Here is a 26,748-nt window from a genome sequence, read left to right as displayed (position 1 = left end):
TTCTGGATTTTAGACTTCTGGCACCTAATCTGGAGGAGTTTGTGATAAAGGGAAAAACCCAAGGAATTTAGTCTTGTTTCCCTCAAGACCTGAAGTTGCTAACTGGCCTGCTTCCTCCTTTCCCAGTCTCCTAGTTACCTGCCATATTATGTCTATACTGTACTTAATAGGTAGGACTAGAGAGAAGTGAGCTTGTTCTTTCTTGTCAAGAACCAGAAATCTTTATTTTTTTTTATTTTTTGAGATAGGGTTTTGCTGTGTTGCCCCTGGTAGAGTGCAATGGCGTCACAGCTCACAGCAACCTCAGAACTCTTGGGCTTAAGCAATTCTCTTGCCTCAGCCTCCCAAGTAACTGGGACTACAAGGGCCTGCCCCAACGTCCGGCTATTTTTTGTTGCAGTTGTCATTATTGTTTAGCTGGGGGCTGGGTTCAAACTGCCAGTCTTGAAGAACCAGAAATCTTGATAGTTGTGATTTCTGGTTTATTTCCTCAAGCAAAACACTTCTTTTTTCTCTCCTCCTTTTGGATAACTCTTAATCATCTCTCAGGTCTCAGTATAAATATTAACCCTCAGAGAGGCATTCCTTGATATTTAACCTAAATAACAAGTAGGTTTTTATTTTTTGGCTAGAGTTGGGTTTGAACCCGCCACCTTCAGCATATGGAGCCAGTGCCCTACCCTTTTGAGCCACAGGTACTGCCCAACAAGTAGGTTTTTCACTATTTCCTCTTTTTCTTTCTTTCATTGCAGTTATCATAATTCTTAGTTGTAATTTTCTTATTTAATGTCTATTTTCTACTAGACATAAGCTCTTGAGTAAGTTGTTTTTCTTTTTTTAGTAGACTTAATGGCCAGGTACCTGTGGCTCATGTCTGTAATCCTAGCCCTTTGGGAGGCTGAATTGGGAGGATTGCTTGAGGTCAGGAGTTCAAGAGCAGCCTGAGGAAGAGCAAGGCCCTATCTCTACAAAAATGTAGGAAAAAATAGCTGGGCATGGTGGCATGTGTCCAATAGTCCCAGTCACTCACAAGGCTGGGTTAGGAGAATCACTCCAGCCTAGGACTTTGAGGTTGCTATGAGCTATTATGGTGCCACTGGACTCCAACCTGGGCAACAGAGCAAGATCCTGATTCAAAACAAACAAACAAAAATTGTTCTTTAGAAGAAGTTTGGATTTACAGAAGAATAGGTAGCCACATTACTAATATATTCTAGTTGATAAAGTTGTTTTCCATGGAGGTATGGGTTAGTGATTCTGATCCTGCTATATACATTATCTTGGAGTTTAATATTTGAGTAAATGGATGGTGGATAGTAGCAGGCAGGTTTCTCACTGTTGGAGAAGAATGTACAGGAAAGCCAGAGAGGGAAGGGATGATCCATGTACTGATGGATCCAGTTGAAGACATCATTATGAACTATTATTTAGCTTAATGTAGACATAGATTATTATGTTTTTGGTGTTTTTTCCCCCACCACTCTGTATCCAATATTCAGTACAGTATATAGCCCACATAGCAGGTATTCAACAAATATTTATATCTGTTTTTAAAAGTAACTATGTATTTTGTTTTCTTAGATAAGTATTGTAATCTCTGCCTACATTCTCAAAGTTTGTGTATGGGGAGATCTTACGCAAGAAAGAAAAAGAAAATTGCTTACTCTTTTTTCTATTATAATGATATTATTAACATTCTCCTTTTAAAATTAAATTATTACACTTGTTATCCATCAGAAGTCCATGGAAACTAATTAATAATAATTGCAATCAAAAAGACTGCTTAGAGCTATCACTGCTGCTTGCCTACATTATTGCATTAGCCTCTGTGTCTTGTATCTATTGCAGCACAGCAAAGTCATCTCAAGATTCAGCGAGTACCCTAGGTGCTGCTTCTGCTGGTCTCAGCGAGGCTCACTTAAGCAGCTGCATTCAACTGGTGGCTGAGCTAGGGTGAATGTCCACTAATGGCCTCACTCATGTGTCTGGCATCTCAGCTGGAATGACTAGAAAATGTTGGAGTGCTTTTGTTCTCTTCCACATGGCTTCTTTCATCTTTAGGACCGCCTCTCTGGCAGAACAGCCTGGATTTCTTTACATAGTAGTTGGGTTTTTAAGAGCAAAAACAAAACCTATGAATCCTCTTAAGGCCTGCTTGAAACTCCCTGAACATCACAGACTGTCACTCCTACCAGGCATTATCAGTCAAAATAAGTCAAAAGACCATCCATCCCAGAATCAACGCAGGATTGAGTGCAGGGAGGTAGGATCCATACGAGGCCAATATGTAGCAGTTTCATAGCCTCATGAGTTTCTCTGCCTCCTGCCTCTTCCCAAACTACTCTTCTTCTTCTTTGTCTTTTTTAAGACAGAGGCTACTCTGTTGCTGGTCTACAGTGCAATGACCTCAGCTTAGTTCACAGCAACTTCAAATTCCTGAGCTTATTAAGCAATCCTCCTGCCTCAGCTTCCTGAGTAGCTGGGACTACAGGCAGGAGCCACCATGTTCAGCTAATTTTTCTATTTTGAGTAGCTCCCTATGTTCCGGCTGGTCTCAAAAACTCCTGAACTCAAGCAGTTCCTCCACCTCGGCCTCCCAGAATGCTAAGATCACAGACATAAGCCACCCTGCCTAATCTCTAATCTGCTTTTAACACAGGAGGTCATATTATGTTATTTCTTTGGGGAAGTCTTACCCTAACCTTCCAGAGTCAAAGCCAAGGCTATATATTGGCCCTACAATGTCCTTTATGATCTTGCCTTAATCAAAGAGGGGTTTGTTTTTCATGTAAAACAAGAAGTCCAAAGATAGGCTGTCCAGGGCTTACAGACTGTTCAGTTAGGCCGCGGGCAGCCCAGGCTGCTTCTCTCTCTGTGCTCTACCATCTCCCGTGTGTTATTGTCTGTCCTTTTTTCCCCCTCCTTGTCAGTAGATGGCTGTTCTGTATTCTGGGCAAAACGAAAGGGAGAAGCACTTCACTCAGAACCCTGGGATTGTTTCTCTTTGATAAGAATTGTTATATGGCTACTTCTAGCCACAAGAGTCTGAAGAAGGGAGAATTTTATCTGTATACTTTGTTGCATCTAACAAAATGGGAGTTTTCTTATTAAGGATAATGGGAGGACGGGTATTATGTTGGCACCCAGCAATATCTACTTCACTGCCAGCTATGTGCCAGGAACTCTATTATGAAGTCTCTTTCTTAGCCTTGGGCATGGCTATCGTGAGACTTAAAAAAAGCAAAGATAGTAATTAATTCCATTTTGCAGATGAGGAAGTTGAAGCTTTAGCCTGGTTGTAGTATCAGAATTAATACATGGCCAATCTGACTTCAAATGCTTCATTCTTTTCATAACACTACATTCTAACCGAGACTAATGTTTAAAGCAAACAAACAAAACGAAAAAAACGGTATGGCACCCATTTGTGTGAAGGAGTTGCTGCTGCTTTAAATCATGTTTGATTTTCATGTCTGTCTTCCCTAATAAATGGAATTCCTTAAAGAAAGAGGGATTGGGTCATTTTTGTCATTATGTTACTATTGCCTAGTACTCAATGAGTGTTTTGAATAAATAACATTTAAATAAACCTAAAAGACAAGAAAACCAAATGCCATTTTGCCCATGAGCTAATAGGTGCCAAATGATGGGGTAACTGACATGCTTAGGTTTCATAGCGAGTGCCAGAAGCCCGGTGTTAGAAGTATTTTCTTGCTTTCTTGCTTTGCTTCCATGGTATAAGTATTTGGATGAGTGTGAATTAGAAAGGAAGAGAAAGTATGTCCCACTGCAAATCAGTTAGGTCAAAGTGTAGTTCAAATACAGGTAAATGGTATTCCAAAAGGCCCCTTTTAAGAAGTTGGTATAAAAAAATATGAAATAATAAAATAACACCAAACCAAGAGTCAGAAGGCTAGCATCCTAAACCTAGCCAGGTCACTGACTTTTCTTTGTTACCTAAGGCTAACTGCTTAGGTGCCCTGCTTTTCCCAAAACCAGAATTAAGAGAGTTAGCCAAAATGGTCTTTGAAATTACTTCTAGCAGAAACAGTATACGAATCACTGTACCAAGTTGAGTTTTTCAGGTACTCTAGCATTTCTTGGCATCTATCAGGTCAGACTGTTTTGTATTTCTGAAATGTGGAGAAAGTAACAGCTGCTTTTTCAGTTCTTCTCTGGGACCTGGGCCAGTAAGGAGTAAACATCATTTCCTGTCTCTCCCTAAATGAAGTAGTACTTGGTCACAAGTGACAGTCTTTTTTCTTCATTTTGTCCTGTGAGTCTGATCTTACTGTTATTTCAGTGTTTTTCTTTACTGTGAGATTATTAAAGTATAGTAAACTAAAAATGTCAATTTATATTTTAGTCTAAAGATGAACATTTTCATTATTTGGTGAACAAAAAATAGTTGTATTTATTAAATACTTATTAACACATTTGTGTATTTGAAATATTTGACTAGCACATAGGTCAGATATTAGAGGTCGAGGTCTTATTAGAGTAGAGGGTATATTCTGGTCCTTTGCAGTGAAAACATGTTGAATAAAAATAGGAAAGTTAAATAGCAGATATTTTGTAGCACAAGATTTCATGGTAATCTTTTTACATTTGCCAAAGTAGAGATAAAGTGAATGTTACTTTTGGTTTCTTTTAGATAAAGAAGGTCTTTGTTTACTTTTGTTGTGGTTTATAACTTTATTTGACATATCTGACAATCTGGAGTTCTCATCCATGTTGACTGTAGATTTTTGAAAATGGTAACAGGCACATAGGTAATCAAAGTATAAAGCTAGCTTATAGCCAACATTACAATTTTAAAAATCTTTGCAAATTTAATAGGCAAAATGGTGTAGTTTTTTTCCTTTAATGCATAGCATCATTTTTCTTTATTACAAATAATCCATACATTATTAGTGAACAGAGGAATGATGTAAATCTAACATGGAATCTGGGCTAGTTTATTTGCAATTTACTCCACAATGTTAATATTTTGAAGCAAAGTTTTTTTCTTTTTTGTCTGTTTCTGGTAACTGTAGAGAAAGCTTTAGCAATATTCGAAGACCTTAAGATAAAATCTGAAAATTCTTTTTTTTTTTTTTTTTTTGAGACAAAGCCTCAAGCTGTCCCCCTGGGTAGAGTGCCATGGCATTACAGCTCACAGCAACCTCCAACTCCTGGGCTCAAGCGAGTCTCCTGCCTCAGCCTTCCAAGTAGCTAGGACCACAGGCGCCCACCACAACGCCCGGCTATTTTTTGGTTGCAGCTGTCATTGTTGTTTGGCGGGTCCGGGCTGGGGATTCGAACTCGCCACCTTAGGTGTATGTGGCTGGCGCCTTAGCCGGTTGAGCTACAGGCGCCGAGCCAAAATCTGAAAATTCTATAGAAGTTTGATAGTTTGGGGCCACTCTCGTAAAAGTCTGTCAATCTAATTGTCATTATCTAATTTGTAGATAAAAATTTGTAGGTAAAATAACTTACTCTTTGCTGTGTTTGTTATCACTACTATTTTCATTTGTCTTTTTTTGCAACTTGGTGTGTTCAGTCTAAGGTTATATAATTCTTCATTCTGGAAAAATTTTACACATTTATTCCTTCATATATTGCTTATTCCCCATCTTCTTTATTCTCTAATTTTGGAACTCTTATTAAATGGATATTTAATCTTCTCATTTTATCTTCAGCACCTCTTACTCTCTCACACTTTTTATTTTTTAATTTCAGTGTGATGAATTCAAAGTAATTTCCTCAGAATTATCTACCTGCCAGTATACTAATTAATTGTCTTTGTCTAATCTATTTAACTTAGCCACTGAATTTTTAATTTATTTTACTTCCCTTGGAAGCCCATCTAATTTTTATTCTTTGTCTTTTACTCATCAGGGTCTCTATTCCTTCTTTTGTTTAGCCACATGAAATTTACTTAAACATTATTTCAGTTGCTGTACTATATATCCTGGGGGTATTAATTTCACTAACAGTTTTCCCATGTTTGGATTTGACCCTCTGATTGAATAACTGCAATAGGGATATAGGTGAAGTGAAACTTAAAATATATTAAAAATTGGAAAGGAGGGTTGATCATGAAAGACTTTGTGAAATATTTTGAACAATTATTTGGTGGTGGTAGACTTAGATTGATAGTGATAGAAATTGGGCATAATAAAGTTGAGGTAACACACAGGTAAACAGCGAAGTATTTTATTAATGTGACTTAAATGGAGTGACTAAGCTTGTGACTTCAGTGATAAAAGATATGAGAATTATGGGGTATCTTTTATATCTGGAAGATTAATGAATGATCTCAAATACTGTTAAGACTTTAGTTTTATGTTTAAGATTAGTACATGGGATTCTTTTCTCCATACTTTTCTGAGCATATTAATGAATTTTGAAGGGAATTTGTGATTAGGGGATGGATCCAACTTTGCTTTGATTTGAAAAGGTGTGGAAAGCTGTCTACTACATACTTTTGAGGGAGGCATGAAATTTTATGGAGAGTAAATAGTTGTGAATGGTGGGTGAAAGTGTTAAGCTTGTAAACAAATTGTGGTAGCATGTATGGTGAAGACAGTTATTTCTGCCTATGATAGAATCTACCAAGACAAAGATTATCGCTAAAAGTTTTCACTATTAAGTAGCTATTTATTTTCCTGAGTCTAATTTAATTTACAAAGGTCAAGAATATTATTTCATTGCCTAGTAATAATTCTTGACATTATGCTATAATTATTTTTATTACTTTTATAGGATAGAGGCATAATTTATTAGGTGGAAAATGTATCCATTATTCCAAATGCAAAACAGTTACATTTTCCAGTAACTTTGACAGTTAATTACAACCAAAATTTTTAGAAAAGGGTTAATAGAAAGTGCTATAATCTTATCTTCTATCAGAGGGTATTTGTTTATTGTAAATTATTGATTAAATTGTATGTGTACTTTACTTCTTCCCAGAAGGGATTTGAGCCATTACAACCAAAAACATGATTAAAACAGGATTTAAAATTCGACCTGTGGAAAGGAAGGGGAAACAAACATGCTAACCGTATATAGTTCATAATTAATTCTAGCTAAAATAATAATTGCTATGATTGAATATCAGTTTTGCCTTTGAGCTTCTTAGAGAAAGGATTCTGTTTTTATTGTTCATGTGTTGTTTTTTGTATTGAAAATACTTGTACAAATTTATGGGGCACAATATGATGTTTTCATACGTGAATATATTGTATAAAGATCAAATCAAGGCAATTGGTTTATCTATTACCTTAAACAGTTATCATTTCTTTGTGATGAGAACATTCAGAGTCCATTCTCTGAACTCTTTTGAAATAATACGTTAATATTAGCTCTAGTCATCAGAATTTACTCCTCTTATCTAATGCTGACTTTATACCTATTAATACCCATGTCTCCTCATCTTCCCTACCCACCTCACTACTCTGCTTCCCATCTTTTGATAACCACTGTTCTTCTTCTATTTCTATGATAACAACTTTTTAGGTTCCACATATGAGTGAGATCATGCATTGTTTGTCTTTCTATGCCTGGCTTATTTCTCTTCACATAATGATGTCTAGGTTCATCCCTGTTGTCTCAAATGACAGGATTTCATCCTTTTTTATTCCATTGTATATACCTACATATACCCTATATTTATCTATTCCTCTGTTTCTGGACATTTAGTTTGATTCCATTTAAGCTGTTGTGAATAGTGAACATAGGAATACAGGTATCTCTTCCACATAGTGATTTCCTTTCTTTTGGATATATATTCAGTAGTGGGATTGCTGGATCATATGGTAGTTCAGTCTTAAACTTTTTGAGCAACCTCCATTCTGCTTTTTCATAATAGTTGTACTAATTTACATTCCCATCAGCAGTATATGTAATGGTTCCATTTTATCCACAGCCTTGCCAATACTTGTCTTTTGATTTTTTGATACTAGCCAAATTAACTAGAATGAGGTAATATTCATTTAGGTTTGATTTGCATTTGATAATCAGTGACATCAAGAAGTTTTTCGTGTACCTGCTAGCCATTTGTATGTCTTTTTTTTCTCAAGAAATATCTATGCAAGTATTTTGCCCACATTTAAAGTCAGATTATTTGTTTTCTTGTTGTTGAATTATTTGAGTTCTTTATATATTTTGGATATTAACCTCTTATCAAATGTATAGTTGGCAGATATATTCTCCCAATCTGTAAGTTGCTCAGTTGATTGCTTCTTTTGCTGTGCAGAAGAATTATAATTTGATACAATTCCGTTTGGATAGGTTCAGTATAGGTTATCCAAAGTGCTTGTAGCTAGAATTGTTTTGGATTTTGGATTTTGGAATATTTACATTATTCTTATCAGTTTGAACATTCCAGATCTATATCCAAAATGCTTCGGTTTCCTTCGAGTGTATGTTGGCAATCAAAAAGTTTTGGATTTTGGAGACTTTTGGATTTAGGATCTTCAGATTTGGAATGTTCAACTTGTGTTTGTTTTTGTTGCCTGTGTGTTTTGAGATTTTGTCCAAAAACCCTTTGCTTAGACCAATATCATAGAGTTTTTCTCTTATTTTCTTTTAGTAGGTTTGTAATTTGGGGTCTTATATTTAATTCTTTAATCCATTTTGAGTTGATTTTGTACATGGTGAGATAAAAGGGTATAATTTCCTTCTTCTGCATGTGAATATCTAATTTTCCCAACACCATTTATTGTCCTTTCCTCATTGTTTGTACTCGACTACTTTGTCAAAACACGGTAGGTTCTTGGCTTTATTCTGTTCTACTGGTTTGTTTCTATTTATACCACTATCATGCTGTTTTGGTTACTGTAGCTTTGTAGTATGTTTTGAAGTCAGTGTAATGCCTCCAGTTTTGTTCTTTTTGCTCAAGATTGTTTGGGCTTTTGGAGGTCTTTTCTAGTTCTGTATGAATTTCAGGATTGTTTTTTCTATTTCTCTGAAGAATGACATTGTTTTGATAGGTTTGGGTAGTATCGACATTTTAAAAGTATTAATTCTTACGATCCACAAACACAGGGTATTTTTCCATTTTTTTCTGTTCTCTTCAGTTTATCAGTATTTTATAGTTTTCAATGTAGAGATCTTTCACTTTTTTTGGTTAAATTTGTTTCTCGATCTATCTTTTTTTTTGGTACTTAATATAAATGGAATTGATTGCTTGATTTCCTTTTTAGATTGTTTGCTATTGTCATATACAAATGTCAGTGATTTTGGTATGTTGATTTTGTTTTCTATAACTTTACTGAATTCCTTTATCTATTCTTTTATCTATTCTATCTATCTATCTATCTATCTATTCTATCTATCTATCTATCTATTCTATCTATCTATTCTATCTATCTATCTATCTATTCCTTTATCTATTCTATTGTTTTTTTTTTTTTTTGATAGTCTTTAGGTTTTTCTGAGTATAATTAATATATTGTCTTGTAAACAAGAACAAGTGACTTCTTCCTTCCCAATTTGGACACTGTTTTGTTTTTCTTGTCTAATTTCTGTGGCTATGTTGAGTAACGGTGGTGAAAACGGGCACCCTTGGCTTGTTTCAGATCTTACAAGAAATGCTTTCAACTTTTCCTTGCTCAGTGTGATGTTAGCTGTGGGTTTATAGTACATGGCTTTTATTGTTTTGAGTTATGTTTCATCTAGATCCAGTTAGTTGAGAGTTTTTATCATGATGGGATGTTGAATTTTATTGAATACTTTCTCAGCATCTATTAAAATGACCTTACAGCTTTTGTCCTTGACTCTGTTAATGTATCATATTTATTGTATGTTGAACTTGCATCCCTGGGATAAATTTCACTTTATCGTGATGAATGATCTTTTTAATGTGTTGTTGAATTTGGTTTGCTAGTATTTTGTTGAGGATTTTTGCGCCTTTATTTATCAAGGATAGGGCCTGCAGTTTTCGGGGTTTTTTATTGTTACCATTATGTGTTTATCTAATTTTGGTAATCAGGGTTATTGTGGCCTCATAGAATGAGTTTGGAAGAATTCTTTCCCCTTCACTTGTTTAGAATAGTTTGGAAAAAATTGGTGTTCATCTTTAAATGGTTGCTAGAATTCGGAATGAATCCATTGGTCCTGGGTTTTTCTTTGGAGACTTTTTATTACTGATTCAGTTGCATTACTTGTTATTGGTTTATTCAGCTTTTCCATTTCTTCTTGTTTCACTGTTGGTAAGTTGTATGTGTCTAGGAATTTATCTGTATTTTTCTGAGTTTTCCAGTTTGTTGTTGGTATATAGTTGTTCATAATAGTCTTCAGTGAGTCATTGTATTTTTGTGGTGGTATTAGTGGTAATGTCTCCTTTTTCTTTTCTTTTGTTTTCCTTTCTTTCGTTTGTTTGTTTACTTTGTTGCTCTTAGTAGTACCATGGTATCATGGTACACAGCAACCACAAACTCTTGGACTCAAGGGATCATCTTGGACTCAAGGGATCATCTTGCCTCAGCCTCCCAACTAGCTGGGACTACAGGTGCCCACCACAATACCTGACTATTTTTAGAAACAGGGTCTCACTCTGGCTTAGGCTAGTGTCAAACTCCTGAGCTCAGGCAGTCCACCTGGCTCTGCCTCCCAGAGTCCTAGAATTACAGGCATCAGGCACTGCACCTGGCCCCTGTAATGTCTCCTTTTTCATCTTTTATTTATTTGGGTCTTCTTTCTTGGGGGAGGAGGGGTGTTTATCTAAAGGTTTTTTAATTTTGTGTATTTAAACTTTGGTTTAATTGATCTTCTGTGAATTTTTTGGTCTGTTTTATTTTCCTTCCTTCCTTTTTCCTTCTTGTTCCTTCTAGATCAGTGGTTCTCAACCTTCCTAATGCCACAACCCTTTAGTACAGTTCCTGTGGGTAACAAGGTTGAGAACTGCTGTTCTAGATAGTGTCTTGCTCTGTTGCCTGGGCTAGAGTGCAGGCCCATCATCATACCTCACTGCAGCCTGGACATAAGAGATCCTCCTGCCTCAGCCTCCCAAGTACCTAGGAGTACAAGCATGCACTAGCACACCCAACTAATTTTTAAATATTTTTTTGTAGTGTGGGGTCTCACTTTTGCCCAAGATGTTTTTAAATTCCTGGCCTCAATCAGTCTTCCTCCCAAAGGAAGGATGTGCTAGGATTGCTGGCATGTGCCTCCAAAAGCTAAGATAATTTATCACCACAACTACCTTAAAAGAAATGAAAAAGAGCTCTTTAAACAGGAAAAAAATTCCATTCTGCTGCTATTTTGCTACTTGTTTTCTAGGTTTTATTTGTGTTTTGTTGTTTCCTTCTTCCTTTCTCTCATTTTGTCTTGCTTTATGGCTAAGTGATTTTTTAGATCCCTTACGTTTTGGTTTTTGGTGTGTTTGGATCCCTTACATTTTATTTTTGGTGTATCTATTTTAGGTTTTTAGCTATTTTAGGTTTTTAGTTTTTAGTTACCATGAGGCTTATAAAAAAATCTTGTAATTACAAGTTATTTTAAACTCCTGTAACTTAACTTTGATTGTTAAGACTGGAAAAGAAACAATAAACAGAGCAATAAACTATATATTTGTCTCCATTCCCTCCCATATTTTATAGGGGAGGTATGTGTGAGAGGCAGTCTTGTGCTGTTGCCCAGGCTCAAGTGGTCTGGTATCAACCTAGCTAAACCTCAAACTCCTCAACCTAGCTAAACCTCAAGTGATCTGGAGTAGCTGGGACTACAGTTACCTGCCACAGTGCCTGGCTCACACATTTGTAGTTTTTGATGGCTCATTTTATATTTTTTTATATTGCCTATCTCCTAGCAAATTATTATTTTTAAGAGTTTTGTCTTTCAGTATTTGCACTAGTGATATAGGTAGTTTATGTACCACATTTACGGTATTAGAAGATTCTGGGTTTGCTTGTATATTTACCAGTGAGTTTTATAACTTAAGATTTTTACTTGATATACATTAAATTTTTTTTACTTTTTGAAGAACTCTTTAGCATTTCTTTTAAGATAGTTGTGGTGATAAATTATCTTAGCTTTTGTTTATCTGGGAAATTATTTCTGGTTTATTTAAGGTAGTTTTGCTGGGTATAGTTTTCTTGGTTGGCAATTTTTTCCCCCTTTCCTATTTTAAACTTTGAATGTATCATCCCACTTTCTCCAGTCTTAGAAAGTTTCTGTTGAGAAGTCCACTTTCAGGCAAATAGGAACCAATTTGTTATATGTCATTTGTTTCTTTTCTCAGTTGGTTTTAAAAAATCCTCTCTTAGTCTTTGAACTTTTAGAGCTTGCTTATAATATGTCTTGGGGTAGAGTTATTTGGGTTAAATCTGATTGTTAACTTTTGACCTTCCTTTACCTGAACGTGTGTGTGTGTGTGTGTGTATGTGTGTGTGTATCTTTTTCTCAATTTGGGAAGCTGTACCCGGACATTCTCTTTTGAACACTAATAACCCAAATATTGCTCTTTTGATGCTGTCTCATAGTTCCGTAAACTTTCTTCATTCCTTTTCTTTCTTTGTTCTTGTTTCTCCTTCAACTATATTTTCAGGTAGCCTGTCTTTAGGATCATAGATTCTTCTATTTGATTAGTTCTGCTTTTGATACTCTTATCAAATTTTTCATTTTGTTCATTATGTTTTTCAGCTCCAGAATTTTTGGGTTTTTAATAATTTCAATCTCTGTTAAGTTTCTGTGATAAATCACTGGATTTTTTTTTTATGAAGTTCATGAATTTGCTTAAAATAGCTACTTTAAATTCTTTGAGACACTATACTCCTCCATTGCTTTAGGGTTGTTTTCTTCATTTGGTGAGTCCATGATTCCCTATATGTTCTTGATGCTTGTGGGTATAACACAACAATTGCACATTAAAGGATTATGTATTTACTATAGTCTAGCTTTGTGTCTGTCCTTCCAGAGATTCTAAACAGGTTGATTGTTAATGTTTTATTATTATGTTTACTAAGCCTGTGATCACTGCTGCTATTTCAGCACTAGGGGGCACCATAGTTTGAAGTTGGCGTATTCTGGCCCAAATGGACTTTGGTGGGGCCTTAAGAGAGTAGTCTGTGAGTTTCTGCCTGGGGCTGAGGCAGGGGTCAGGTATTCTGGGACTCTGCCCAGTGCTGGGCCTCACCATGGTATGCCATCACAAAACTCCAAGGCAGCATCATGTGTCCAGTCCCCTCTCCTTTTTACAAGCAAATAATATCTCTCTTTGCACTGTGCTGCCTGGTGTTAGGGAAAAGGAAGGAGGTAGCAGTCTTATGGCCACTGCAGCCACCATAATGCTAGGTATGCTTATGGCCCATGCCACTATAGCCTGCCTGCTGGTGAAGTTATTATGGGTTCAAGACCACTATAGACAGCCAGAATAATGCAGGCCTGAACACCAGTCCATCTCACTGAAGCTATAACATGTCTGTCTGGCATCTAAACAGGAGCCACTGTTCATGGGCTTCACTGATAGTAGGGTCATTCCCTGGCTGCCAGGACCACTGCATGCCCAGGACACCTCTCAGCCCACTTTACTGTGACCTATCTGCTGCTCAGGCTCACTCATGGCCTGAGGCTACTATAGACCACCAGAATATGTATCTATTCCACTAAAGGTTTAGTTATCCCACAAGTATTCAGGCAGGTCCAGAGACTTAAGTCTGTATACTCTGGTCTAGGGTTAAGGTACCAGAGGTTCTGCCTGGCATTGAGTTTTACTATAGCAAGCCTGGCACTGGGCTACCATCCAAAGTCCTGCCTTTACTTCCTTTTCCTTCCTCTAACAGACTGTGTTTCTGTGTGAGTTTGGCAGGCAGTAAGACTCTTCTATTCTTAATACCCTTTGCAATGAATCTTTTCTTAAGTATTACACTAAAACCAAGTTCTATGATCTCTGATCTGACTTCCTTAGCTCTTAAGGAAGGAACTATCACCATAGATAGTTCAAGTTAATGTTTCTATGGGTAGATAGTTGTTGGAAAGTCCTGTTTTGCCATTTTGCTTTGCCCTTTCTCCTCCAAGTTCTCTTTATCAGAAAGAGGAAAGCATGAGTTTCTCAGCAGTAACAAGTTTTCCTTAGTTCTAAAAGAAGAATAGTAAATAATACAATGGACAGGTCATTAAGGGGGCAAAAAACCCCTACTCTGCCAAGCATAAGCCCTGCCCTGAAGTAACTCAGTCTTAGAAATGACTAGATAAGAAAAAGGATCGTTATTTAATAAATAAGGTACACAGTAGCAAAGCAACAGGAGAGACACTTAACTAAAGTCTGACCAAGGGTCTTGGGCAAGAAATTCTTCCCGAGGCAAAGTTGCTGTGAACTTTGAGACAAAGTAAAAGTTAAGTAGGCCAAGGAAGGAATTGGAAGAGAGAGTTCGGGGGGTGGGGGTGGGGGGGGGAGATATTGTATCTCAAGGTGCAGCTTGTGCAGGGGCTGAGCCAGGAGATGTTCTCTTGTAGTAAATTTATGTAACTGGATATGAGTGGAATTTAGGGAGCAAATTGGAAAGAGGAATTAATGAAGAGCCGTCTTCATATGACATTTTATTTTAATATTAAAGCTTAGCACCATAATTTCAAACTGAGCAACATGACAGACTCTCAAGAGTATCTCAGCAAACTCTGAGATATTTTAAATTTTTGAGAGAAACACATTGATACCCTTAATTTGTTAGACACCTTGTGAGCTAATTGGAGTAAATTATATTTCAATATTAGATTATTACCTTTGTAAGGTAGAACAGGAAATGAGGGTGGGAGTGTCTATTTTGATTTCGGGGTTTGAGGAATTGCAAAGTATCTGAATAGGCAGACACATCTCATTAGTCAGAAAATGTGGTTTTTAAAGAATGCAATTAAAATGTTACTTTTCAATTTATGTGTATTATTTCAAATAACTAAATTAAGTACTTACTAATTTATTTGAACTGTACTACTTAATAAACAGAACTGTTGGGTATTTCTTGTGGCCTGTGAGGAATAAGGAAAAAAATTACTGAGATATTAAGGGTACCGTGAACCGAGAAATTTTGAGGACATCTGGCTTACTACATAATTTCAAAACACAGAATTTGTGAAAGTACTTCGTATGATATTTTCTAATAAGTTTATAATTGAAATAAAAATATCTAGAAGAATGGGATTAACTCAAACTCTTTTCTTTTTAAATCTAAGCCCTGTTGGCTTTGGTCCACTTTACTTAAAGCTAAACAGCAAGAATGTGGATTTTATCCTTTGACAGTAGTCATATGCAGTATGTCTGGTTTTAGATAACCAGCCAAAGATGGACTCATAAACTTTAGAAACTGTAAGTGTTGAAAAATTTAGACAATACTTTGGCCCAGATAATTTAGATCATCCTCTATTATCTCCACAGTATAAATCAGAAATATAAAGCAAATAGATGTAGATTACCTAAGAATCCTTAAGCTTGGATCCATGGAACCTAGAAATTATATGTATAAACCTTAAATTTTCTTTGATATGCTGCTTTTTGTTGGAATTTCAAAAGAATTCTTAGCCCTAAAAAGGTTAAAACATTTATAGAAATGTTTTTGTATAAAATGCTTGCTCATACAGGTTCAATTGGTATGAAAGCCAAGAGTAGATCCTATATCTCTCATTTTAAATGCTAACCTTTTCCATTATTTTGCATAATGCCTAATTTTTAGAGATTAAGAATTAGGTGTAAAATATTTGCATCAAGAATTTAGATAGAATTCATTTGTGTGGGTATGGTCTATTCTCAGAAAATTTACAGAAAATCTTTTAATTGGGTTTGTGTTTGAAAGGCATACGGAGTCTGTCTGGTTAGTGTCTTTCTCTTTCATTGTCCTTCACAAACTCAGTCCCCCTTCCCAGAGGTAACCATTGTCTCTGATTTCTTGTGTTTCAGAATCTAAAAAATTTAAAACCTATGGTATTATACTAATGAACTTTACAATAGTGAATGATATACAAATATCTAGAACCTAACTTTGGTTCTTGTAAATGCACAGTAGATGTGCTTAACTGTTTTGTCTTTTTTCTTTTTTACTCATTTATTTATTTTTGAGACAGAGTCTCAAGCTGTTGCCCTGGGTAGAGTACATGGTATCATAACTCATAGCAACCTCCAACTCATAGGCTCAAGCAATCCTCTTGCCTTAGTTTTTTTTCTAATTTTAGGAGAGATGGGGTCTTGCTTTGCTCAGGCTGGTCTCAAACTCATGAGCTCAAGCAATCCACCTGCCTGGGCCTCCCAGAGTGCTGGAATTTACGGGCGTGAGCCTCCGCACCTGGCCTTGATTTTCGTTTTAAGATGAATAACTGTACTATGTATTAGCTTCCTTCAGTAGGATATAATTTAGAAATATTTTCTAATAATGATGTTTTTGTAGTGAGTCAACCAAATTATCAGTTTGAGTAGCTAGCTGTGAAATACACAGTTGATCCTCTTTATCTATGTATTTGTATCTGCATATCCAGCCAACTACAGATTGAATATATTAGGGGAAAAAAACAATAAAAATAATGACATAACAATTAAAAATAATACAAATAAAATAATACAGCATACCAGTTATTTATGCAGCATTTACATTGTATTGAGTATTAGAAGTAATCTAGAGATGATTTAAAATATCGTGGAGGGATATGAACATAGGTTATACTACATATGCAAGTACTACCTCAAATTATATAAAGGATTGCACATCTGCAGATTTTGGTATCCACAGAGGAGCAGCAGCATTAATCATATTGTGGATATAGTCTTCCCAAGCACTAATACATTTAATTTATTAACTAAAAGTAGTCATAGGGTAGTACTTTATTTTATTTTGTTAATTTGATTTTTAAGAGATTTATTAAAGATAAACTTAATAAAATTTAATAATGCTTTCCATTTATTAAGTGACAACAATGAGCCAAGAATTATATTTGGAGCCTTATTTACAGTATTTGGAATTATTGTAATATCTTTTAAAGGTATTACTACTACTACTATTCTACAGTAGAAGGGTTTGGATCTAACTTGGGTTCATAGGATATCAAAATCCACTTTCTGTACAACCTTTGTGTGTAAATGTATTTGTCAAGTCATCTGACGTGGTGAATGGACAGAGTTTTTCAACTTATATTTTTGTATGGTTATAATAAAAGTAAGCCTGTTTATTGAGAAGAAAATTAAATGTAGTTAAATATCATGTAATTAATAAAGAATCTCTTATTCTGAAAACTCTGCATGTTTACTGAGCAGCCAACTTTACTAAACTCTCATACTTACATTTATTTTATCTGTAGGGGGAGTCTCGAAGTCTTCCATTTTCTGAGAACGTGAGTGCTGTTCAAAAATTAGACTTTTCAGATACCATGGTGCAACAGAAATTGGATGATATTAAGGATCGAATCAAGAGAGAAATAAGGAAAGAACTGAAAATCAAAGAAGGAGCTGAAAATCTAAGGAAAGTTACAACAGATAAAAAAAGTTTGGCTTATGTAGACAACATTTTGAAAAAATCAAACAAAAAATTAGAAGAACTACATCACAAGCTTCAAGAATTAAACGCACATATTGTTGTATCAGATCCAGAAGATGTTTCAGGTATAGTACTTTTATTTGTTTACATGGTATACTCATAAGAAATGTATCATCTTAGAAAATAGTGAGTTTGGGGCATGTTTAGATTTTAGCTTTTCTAAAAGTACAGATACTATTTTCTCATGGTTAAAGTTTTATTTATATTCCATTCAGAAGGGCAGTGAGTTGATGGGTATGAAAATTGAAGTGTTTACTTAGAGATGAGTAACTCTAATGTACACTCTTATATCTTCTGTCAGTAGGAAATTACTTAGAGTTATTTTCTGGTACTAATGTATTCAGTCAGCCACATGAGTTTACCTGATTCATCCTTGTGATCAGCCGCACAAGTTTGCCAGATGACTTTTTAAAGTTAAAAATACATTCTGTGAACAAGGGATATTTTTATTCTTTGCAAATGTTATTAATCACACCTATAACCTTTGTTCTTTGTGCTCTAAGCAACTAAATTAACAACTAACTACACTACTAGGTATATTGTTTGAAAAGAAAGAAAAATTGAAAAAGCCAAAAATAAAAATAGCAAAACTACTTCTCTATACCTTAGACATTTTCCCTATAAAGGGAACATTACTTTTTGTTGTGTATCCTTCTAGAAAAAAATGTTTTATATTTGTGCTAATATCCATCCATATATATGTCAGGTGATAGTGTGTGTGTATATTCTTTCTATAGCTTTTTATACAAAAAAAATCACATAAGACACATTTGCTCTAATAGTTTTGTCTTTGCAAAAATTACATCTTCAACAAGGTATCATATTTAGTAACTATGACCTTTAGTTTCTTCATATGAAAAGGAAAAAGAATGGTATATATATGAAGTCATACATCTAGCACCACAGAATAGTTAGAAGAACCTGTGTGATTAGCTAACAAGGAATCACATATGTAAGTAAAATTAATTTTGATTTTGAAAATATATAAATTTGACTAAGAACTTCAAATTAATAATCTCAAAACCTGCAGAAAATACTTCTGACATTCAGTTTACTTGATAAAACATGTTTTCCTAGGTAACTTTTAACATCTGGGGTTTAAGAGTTCTGTTCTCTATGTAGAGATTTTAAACATATAAGAATATTTAAATCTTTAAAATGAAAGAAATCATGAGAAACCAATCTTCTAATTTTAGAATTGAAATAATCCCAAAGATGTGAATTAATGTGCTCAGAATCACCAAGCTAATTAAAAAGAACCCTTCAACTCCTCATCTAGTATTTTCATACCCACATATTCAATAATTATAAATGGAAATATGTATTATGAAAATGCTGTTTTTAGCAATATTGTATAAACTTAGAAATAGCCTGTTCAGTTGGAGCTCTGCCGAGCTCTACATTTTTGGCCCATTACATCTTTAGGAGAGTCTAAAAGAAGAAACAGCACTGGAGCTTTAAACTCTGCTTATTTTGGGAAAATATTTTCCTCCTCATGGAATACCAATAACTATTTCGTGATTCAAATCAGAATTTTGTATTAGTTCTTACAATTAGTATCAAAGCCTAATTAATCATGGCTTTTAAACATTAAATAACTTAGAGAACAAAGCCTTAAAGAAGTTTTAGAATAAAGCCAGAAACTTCCTTTTTTCACTATTTGTAATATTGCTGTTTCTAATAATTGGAGGGAAAATGTTACGTAAAATATGGTGTTCTGCTGTAGCTTCTTAATACTTCAGTTTGTTTGCAGTAAACTTGACAAGTTAGTCAAATATTGATTTTATTTTTAAAAAGCAGCTCTGTGAATGGCATATTCACACAACTTGGGGTAATAAGGTTTCCGCCCATTTTTTGCTTTTTATTGATTTGACAATCAGTAAAAGCAACAACACCACTGAAGATAAAAGTTACATTTAACATTAATTTCACATTGCTTGCCATAAAATTTTAGATGTTTTACATTGTTCACTAGGAAAGAAATGAATTTAGTTTAGATTAGATCTGGTAAGAGGATTCAAGGACATTGTGCTTTCTTTTCAGTTCTGTGCAGTATTGAGTGGATTTATAGCAGAAAGATTTGGCCAATTCCTGTTGTCTTGGGAGTACTTAAGCAGTAAGCAGAATGAATGAATAAAGGAAAGAGGACAAAATTTAAGTTTCCATTGTATAAGTGATTGCTGTCTGAGTAGTTAAGAGTTTCTTTCAAAATACATTTCAAACTGCAACAAAAAATAGCCGGGCATTGTGGCCGGCACCTGTAGTCCCAGCTACTTGGCAGGGTGAGGCAAGAGAATTGCCTAAGCCCAAGAGCTAGAGGTTGCTGTGAGCTGTGATGCCACAGCACTCTACCAAGGGTGACAAAGTGAGACTCTGTCTCTTAAAAAAAAAAAAAAAAAAGATAATTTACTTCTGTAATAATTAACACTGTTAAATCTTTAAGTTATTTGTATTGTAAAGATTTTTATCAGAGGAACTTTCTAACTATTGTTAAAACTCTGAAATATTACTTATAATGTCAGGGTGTGTAAAATAAACATGTTCATTTATTCTTAAGAGTGGTAGGAAATGAATTTTTTTGTTCTTTTCATCCCCATGATGCTGTAAGCTTCCTGTTCATTTACTACTTACTTTAAAAATAGTCTCACATTCAAAAACCATATAATTACTTCCATAGGTACAGAAAAGCATTGATAAAAATTCTATAAACAAATTATGTGTAGAAAGAAAAGATTGGGAACAAGACAGTGATGTCTACTGCTTCTCTTCAGCATAGTGCTAGAAGTTCTAGCAAGAGCAGTTAGGTAAGAATAAGAAATAGAAGCAATCTGAACAGAAAAGCAAGAAATATTGACAGTGTAATCTTATATATAGAAAATCCTAAAGACTCCACCAGAAAGCTGTCAGAACTGATAGAGGAATTCAGTAAAGTTGTAGGATAAAAACAACATACAAAAATCAGTAGCATTTCTAGATATCTGGGGAAAAAAGTCTCATTTACAATAGCATTTTTAAAAATCTAGTAAAATTAATCAAAGGTAAAAGAACTGTATACTGAAACATTGATGAAAGAAATCGAAAATGATACAAATAAATGGAAAGACATTCTGTGTGCAAGAATTGGAGGAATTAATATTGTTAACAATATCCATACTACTACAAATGTAGTAGTATGTAATAACCTATCAAAATCCCAATGTCATTCTTCACAGGAACAGAACAAACAGTCCTAAAATTTGTATGATACTATAAAAGACCTGGAATAGCTAAAGCCATCTCAATCAAGAACAAAAAATCTAGAGGCATCACACTACCAGCTTTCAAAATACATTACAAAGCTGTAGTAATCAAAATAGCATGGCAGTAATCAAAACAGAAACACCCTCCAGTGAAGTGGAATAGAGAGCCCAGAAATAAATCTACACAACTATGGTCAACAGAATTACCAATGACACACACTAGGAAAGAATAGTCTCTTAAAGAAAAAATTTGGATATCCACACACAGAAGAATGGAGATGGACCCTTCTCTTATCCTTATTTAAAAGTGAACAGAACATAGACTGTAAAAACTGAAACATAAGAAATGAAATTCTAAACCTGGGAGAAAATATAGGGGAAAGCTCCATGACATTGGTCTGGTTGTGTATTCTCGGATAAAACCCCAAAACAAAAGCAGAAATAAACAAGTAGGATTTTTTCCAAACTAAAAACTTCTGCATAGTGAACTAAATAGTGAATAGAGTAAAGAGACAACCTACAGATTGGGGAAGAATATTTGCAAATCATACATTGGATAAGGGGCTAATATCCAAACTATACAAGGTACTCCGAATAACAAGAAAAGAAATAACCTTATTTTACAATAGAGGCAAAGAGAGTGAATAGACATTTCTCAAAAGACTTACAGTGGCCCTCAGATATATGAAAAAATGCTTTGTCTCTAATCATCAGAGAAATGTAAACTAAAACCACAATAAGTCACTTTATACCTCTTAGGTTGGCTATTAACCAAAGGCTGAAAGGTAAATGTTACCAAGAATATGGAGAAAAGGGAACCCTTCCTTTTACTCTTTAGAAAACCAGTAGTCCTCAAAAAACTAAAGATCGAATTACCATATGACTCAAGCAATTTTACTTCTGGGTATATATTCAAAGGAATCAAAATCAGATGTCAAAGAGATATCTGCATTTTCACTCACATTCATTGCAGCATTAAATAGCCAAGCTTTGGAAATAATCTTTAAAGTGTCTATCAACATATGAATGGATTTTTTTTTTTTTTTGAGGCAGTCTAACTATGTCACATCTCACAAACTCTTGGGCTTGAGAGATTCTCTTGTCTCGGCCTCCCAAGTAACTGGGACTACAGGCGCCTGCCACAGCGCCTTGCTATTTTTTGGTTGTAGTTGTGGTTTGGCAGGCCTGGGCTGGATTCGAACCCACCAGCTCTGGTATACGTGATTGGTGCCCCAAGCTGCTGAGTTACAGGTACCAAGCCAGACGAATGGATTTTTTTAATGTAGTATACACATACAATGACAGTAGAATATTGTTCTGCTTTACTGAATGTAGGAAATTCTGTCATGTGCGACAACATTTATGAACCTATAGCATTTATTTCACTAAGTGAAATAAACCAGGTACAAAAAGACAAATAAGGAATGATCTCACTTATGTATGGACTCTGAAATAGTCAAAACTCATAGAAACATAGAATAAAATGGTGATGACCAGAGGCTGGGGTGGTCGGGGTAGATTAGAAAATAGGAGATGTTAGTCAAAGGGTACAAAGTCTCAATTAGAGTAAGTGCTGGTGATTTATTACATAACATGGTGGCTATAGTGAGTAATAACACACATTCTCTCTTAAAAGAGAAAATTTTAAATGTTTGTACCAAAAAGAAGTAATAAATAGTTGAGGTAATGAATATACTAATTATAATGTCTAATTTGATCATTCCACAGTTTATTAAGTATACACACAATGAAGCATCATATCATACCTCGTAAATATATACAATTATTATTTGTCAGTTATAAATAAAATGTAAAAAGACAGTAGCTTCATGGGATATTATATTCCCATATATTCCCACACGGAAATTATGAAGATACGGTTAGTTGAGACTTAACTGTACCTTATGAAAAAACTTACCTCTATAAAATGTAGTGGTAATCTAAGTCTTCATTGGAACCTGACACTTCCACTGGGAAAGAACCAGGTTACTGAATCTTGGTCTCTTAAGTGTATCATCCCAAAAGAAGAGGAGATTATTTCTTGTATTAAGTATACCTAAGATTTTATACTATATAGTCTCTGTTTTCTTCTTACTTCTTTTTCTTATACCTCTTCACATTTTCATTTTCTCAAACCCCGCCACACTTAGATTGGTTTTTGCCTATTAATACACATGTAGTGAATTTAAAAATATATATATGAGGAATCCAAAAGAAAAATACTGATTTAGTACAGAACTAATAATTTTATGGCATTTTGGGAGTTAATCTTAGGAAACTCTTCTAAGTTCTTAGAGTGTATTTAGAATGAGAAAGTTTTCTTTGTATTAAGTTGTGAACTCTAAGGAAAGCAGGTTGTGTGATCATTAGCAAGTTACTCGTTAGTGCCCCTGGATTTAGATTTGTTTCCTTATCTTTAAAATCATAGGATTAAATGATTCATAGACCCCTAATCCTTTAACTCTTTGATGACACATTTTTGACAAAATTAGTATGCAGTAAAGTTCATTTTTTAAATTTTAATGCGAATCCATGAATTTTAAGATTGTTTTATCCAGCTGCCACTACAATTAGGAAAAGAAATAGTTGCAGTCCTCCGGATATCTCCTTCATGCTCTCCTTTTGTATTACATTCTCTCCCAACTACATGTTCCCTGGCAGCCACTAACCTGTTCTGTCACTGTAGTTTTCTTTTCAAGAATGTTGTGTAAATAGAATTACAAAGTTTGTTAAGCATTTGAGACGGACTTCACGTCACCATGTTGCCTTTGAGATCCTTCATGCTGTTGTATGTATGAGTAGGTTTTTTTTATTCCTGAGTAGTAGTCCATTGTATAGACGTACCATAGTTTGTTTATCCTTTCACCAAGAACGTTAGGATTATATTCTATTTTTTGGCAATCATCAATAAAGCTACTGTAAATATTCATGTACAAGTTTTCTTATAAACAAAGTTTTATGTTTACTGTGGTAAACTATAGTGAGGAATGGGATTGCCAAATCATGTAGTAGTAGAGTGTGTTTAACATTATAAGAAACTGCCAGATGTTTTTAGAGGGGTTATGTTATTTTTCACTCCCACCAGCAGTGCATCAGAGTTTTAATTGTTCCACATTCTTTCCAGCACTTGTTATACATATATATATATTTTTTAAACCGGTCTAACAGGTGTGTAGTGGTTGATATACATTATTGTCATGAGAGGGAGAAAAGAAAAATAAAGCAGCACTATCTTAAGGAGAATTTATGAAAGAACTGTGCATGCCTTAGGTATAGAGTTATATGCAGAAAGAAGCCTCCTCTACTAGGAGATGCACTGTGCAGTTTTTAAACATTAAGATATAACAGAAATAGGCAATTCTGAATTTTTAATACCTTGTATATTTCACCTTAATGTTACAAAAAACATGTTCATGTCTATTTTTGTAACATATTAAGCAAGCTTAAACCAGAGGTTGTATTCGTTGTAAAATATTTAAGCAAAATTACCTCAGTTGGTGACATCTAACAAAGGTCATCTTGAGTACATTAACTGATTAAGCATCCATTAATAATATGTGAACATTCTTTACAATCTGAGCAAGTTCCAGATGGCTATAAAAGGTAAGCATATTTGTTTAAACAAGAGAGTTGGACTTGAGGGAAGTATAAATAGTTAACATAACTGTTACACATGGCCAGCTTCTGGAGCAGTTTATTTTTAAAATATCAACTTATAAGTACTAAGTGAAAAGCAAAATGTTGATCAGTGAATAGTAACTTAAGACACTTACAGCAGGAAGTCTATTGAGGAAATGGATAAATAATAACGTAGTGTTTTGGTATAATATTAGATTTGGCTAAGTTCACTTTGACTATGTTTCCTCTTAAATTTTTTTTAAATGCACTAAGTAAGTAGCCTTGTTCCATAAGCAAGGCTATACAAGTATCACTTTATGAATATTGAGCATAGAGCTTCAACTAATTAAAAATAAAGACCAAAAGTCATATTATCTGAGATATCATTCAGCTGCACCATAATTGTGTGGTTGCAGACCCGGCACAGTGGCTTCTGCCTGTAATCTCAGCACTCTGGGAGGCCGAGGCAGGTAGATTGCTTGAGCTCAGGAGTTCAAGACAAGCCTGAACAAGAGCAAGACCCTCTCTCTGGAAAAAAAAAAAGTAGCTGAGTGTTGGGTTCATACTGCCAAAGTTTACAAGTCCAATATTTCCTTAATTCCTTGCTACCAGTATTTTTTACCTGGTGCACATTCAGATTGATCCTATTATTTTCTTGCTTTAAACTTTTCTGGGGCTCCTCCTTCTCTATAGAATACACTACAAATTTATAGCATGACATAGATGTCCTTCATATGGTCTGGCATCTGCCTATGTGACTTTGACTTCTGTTGCTAATCCAACTCTTAATTTTTTCTCCTGTCAGATATGTGTGCTTTATTTTTTTGCCTCTACTTGGATGTATGTGTGCACGTGTAGACTGGCAGAACCTAGGTGGTTGGTATATGAGTGCATGTGACAAAATTCAGTTTTGCAATATGTTAGAAGTTGTTCATATATACACACATACACTCTTGTATGTATTGACAGATACATATACATACAGGGTATAAATGTATATCTAATGTGACTCTGAGCTTGTTAAGAAAAGGAATTTTGCCACCACTTTATCACCCATCCTTTGCACAATACCTGACTATCTATATGTAACCAATTGCCTGTATTAAATTCTCTGTTCAAAATATCTTGTGTGGTTTTTATCAGCTATACTCTTGAATAGTATAACACCTTCCTATACCATACAATAAAGTTAAAATAGTTTAACTCCAGTCTGTTTAACAACACTCTACTTTCATGTCATTGTTGTCCATACTATAGTTCTATCATAGTTCTATCATAGTTCTATCATCTTTTATTTTCAGTTTCAGAAATGAGTTCTCTAGCCAGGCATTGTGGTGGGCACCTGTAGTCCTAGCTACTCGGGAGGCTGAGGCAAGATGATCGCTGGAGCCCAAGAGTTTCATGTTGTAGTGAGCTAGGCTGATACCGTGGCACTCTACCCAGGGCAACAGAGTGAGACTCTGTCTCAAAAAAAAAAAAAAAAGACTTCTAATCATCATTGTTCTGTACAGTCGTCGCTGATTTATAGTTACCCACGTTTCTCATTTTTCTTGTTCACCATTTCTTCATTCTTCTCAGACCTTCCTTCTAGAATCATTTTTTCTTTTTCTTCCCAAAATAAAGGAAAGATAATCTAGAAAGATATTTCCCCTTGCTATACAGGCAGTCCCCGAGTTACAGACATACAACTTACGTATAACTCTTAATTAGGAACAAAGGCTATTATGGGTAATAGTAAATTTACCTGTTCCAACTTACAAATTCAACTTAAGAACAAAGCTTATAGAACCTATCCTGTTCATAACCCAGGGACTGCCTATTATAGTTTTGGGTATGTTTATTAAGATACTTATTAATATAAGTATAATATAATTAACATATTTATTATTGTTTGGGGTATATTTATTTTCCCTCAGTACCTAGAAAATATTATTTAGTAGAATCCCTGTATTCCATTGTTAAGATAGTCTTTGCCTTCAATTTTCTGCACTTTGAATATTAATGATGTAGATTCCTTCTCATTTGATCTTTTTTGGAATTTATTGGGTTTCCTGGGTCTGAGATTTGTGTATTTCATCAATTATGGGAAATTCTTAGCTTCTGTCCCCTTATTGTACCTCCTGTATTCCTTCTACATTCTTCTTTTGGAACTCAAATTCGATGCATATTAATTTTTTAAGTCAATCTTCATTTCTGTATTACTCTGTTTACCTGTTTGCTCTTTATCACATTTGTGTTTCTACTTTTCTGTAACTATACATTTATTTTACTATTAGAAGTTCTATTTAGGCTTGGCACCTGTGGCTTAAGTGGCTAAGGCGCCAGCCACGTACACCTAAGGTGGCAAGTTCGAATCCAGCCTGGGCCCGCCAAACAACAATGATGGCTGCAAC

The 26,748-nt window shown here is 34.8% G+C and overlaps 1 protein-coding gene across 3 annotated transcripts in view; it reads left to right on the top strand.

The window, feature by feature from the left end:
* PKN2 (protein kinase N2) overlaps positions 1–26,748 on the top strand; it is a 138,154-nt gene that overhangs the window by 42,919 nt on the left and 68,487 nt on the right. For all 3 annotated transcript variants that reach the window (XM_003784175.3, XM_003784173.3, XM_023509802.1), the window contains exon 2: positions 17,263–17,563. In XM_003784175.3, coding sequence (XP_003784223.1) covers positions 17,263–17,563 — 301 coding nt within the window. The remainder of the gene's footprint in view (positions 1–17,262; positions 17,564–26,748) is intronic.

The sequence above is a fragment of the Otolemur garnettii genome, unplaced genomic scaffold, assembly GCF_000181295.1.
Source record: "Otolemur garnettii isolate 467f Iridium unplaced genomic scaffold, OtoGar3 scaffold00010, whole genome shotgun sequence".
In the NCBI taxonomy this organism is placed as follows: Eukaryota; Metazoa; Chordata; class Mammalia; order Primates; family Galagidae; genus Otolemur; species Otolemur garnettii.
This window is presented reverse-complemented; position numbering and strand designations above follow the sequence as displayed.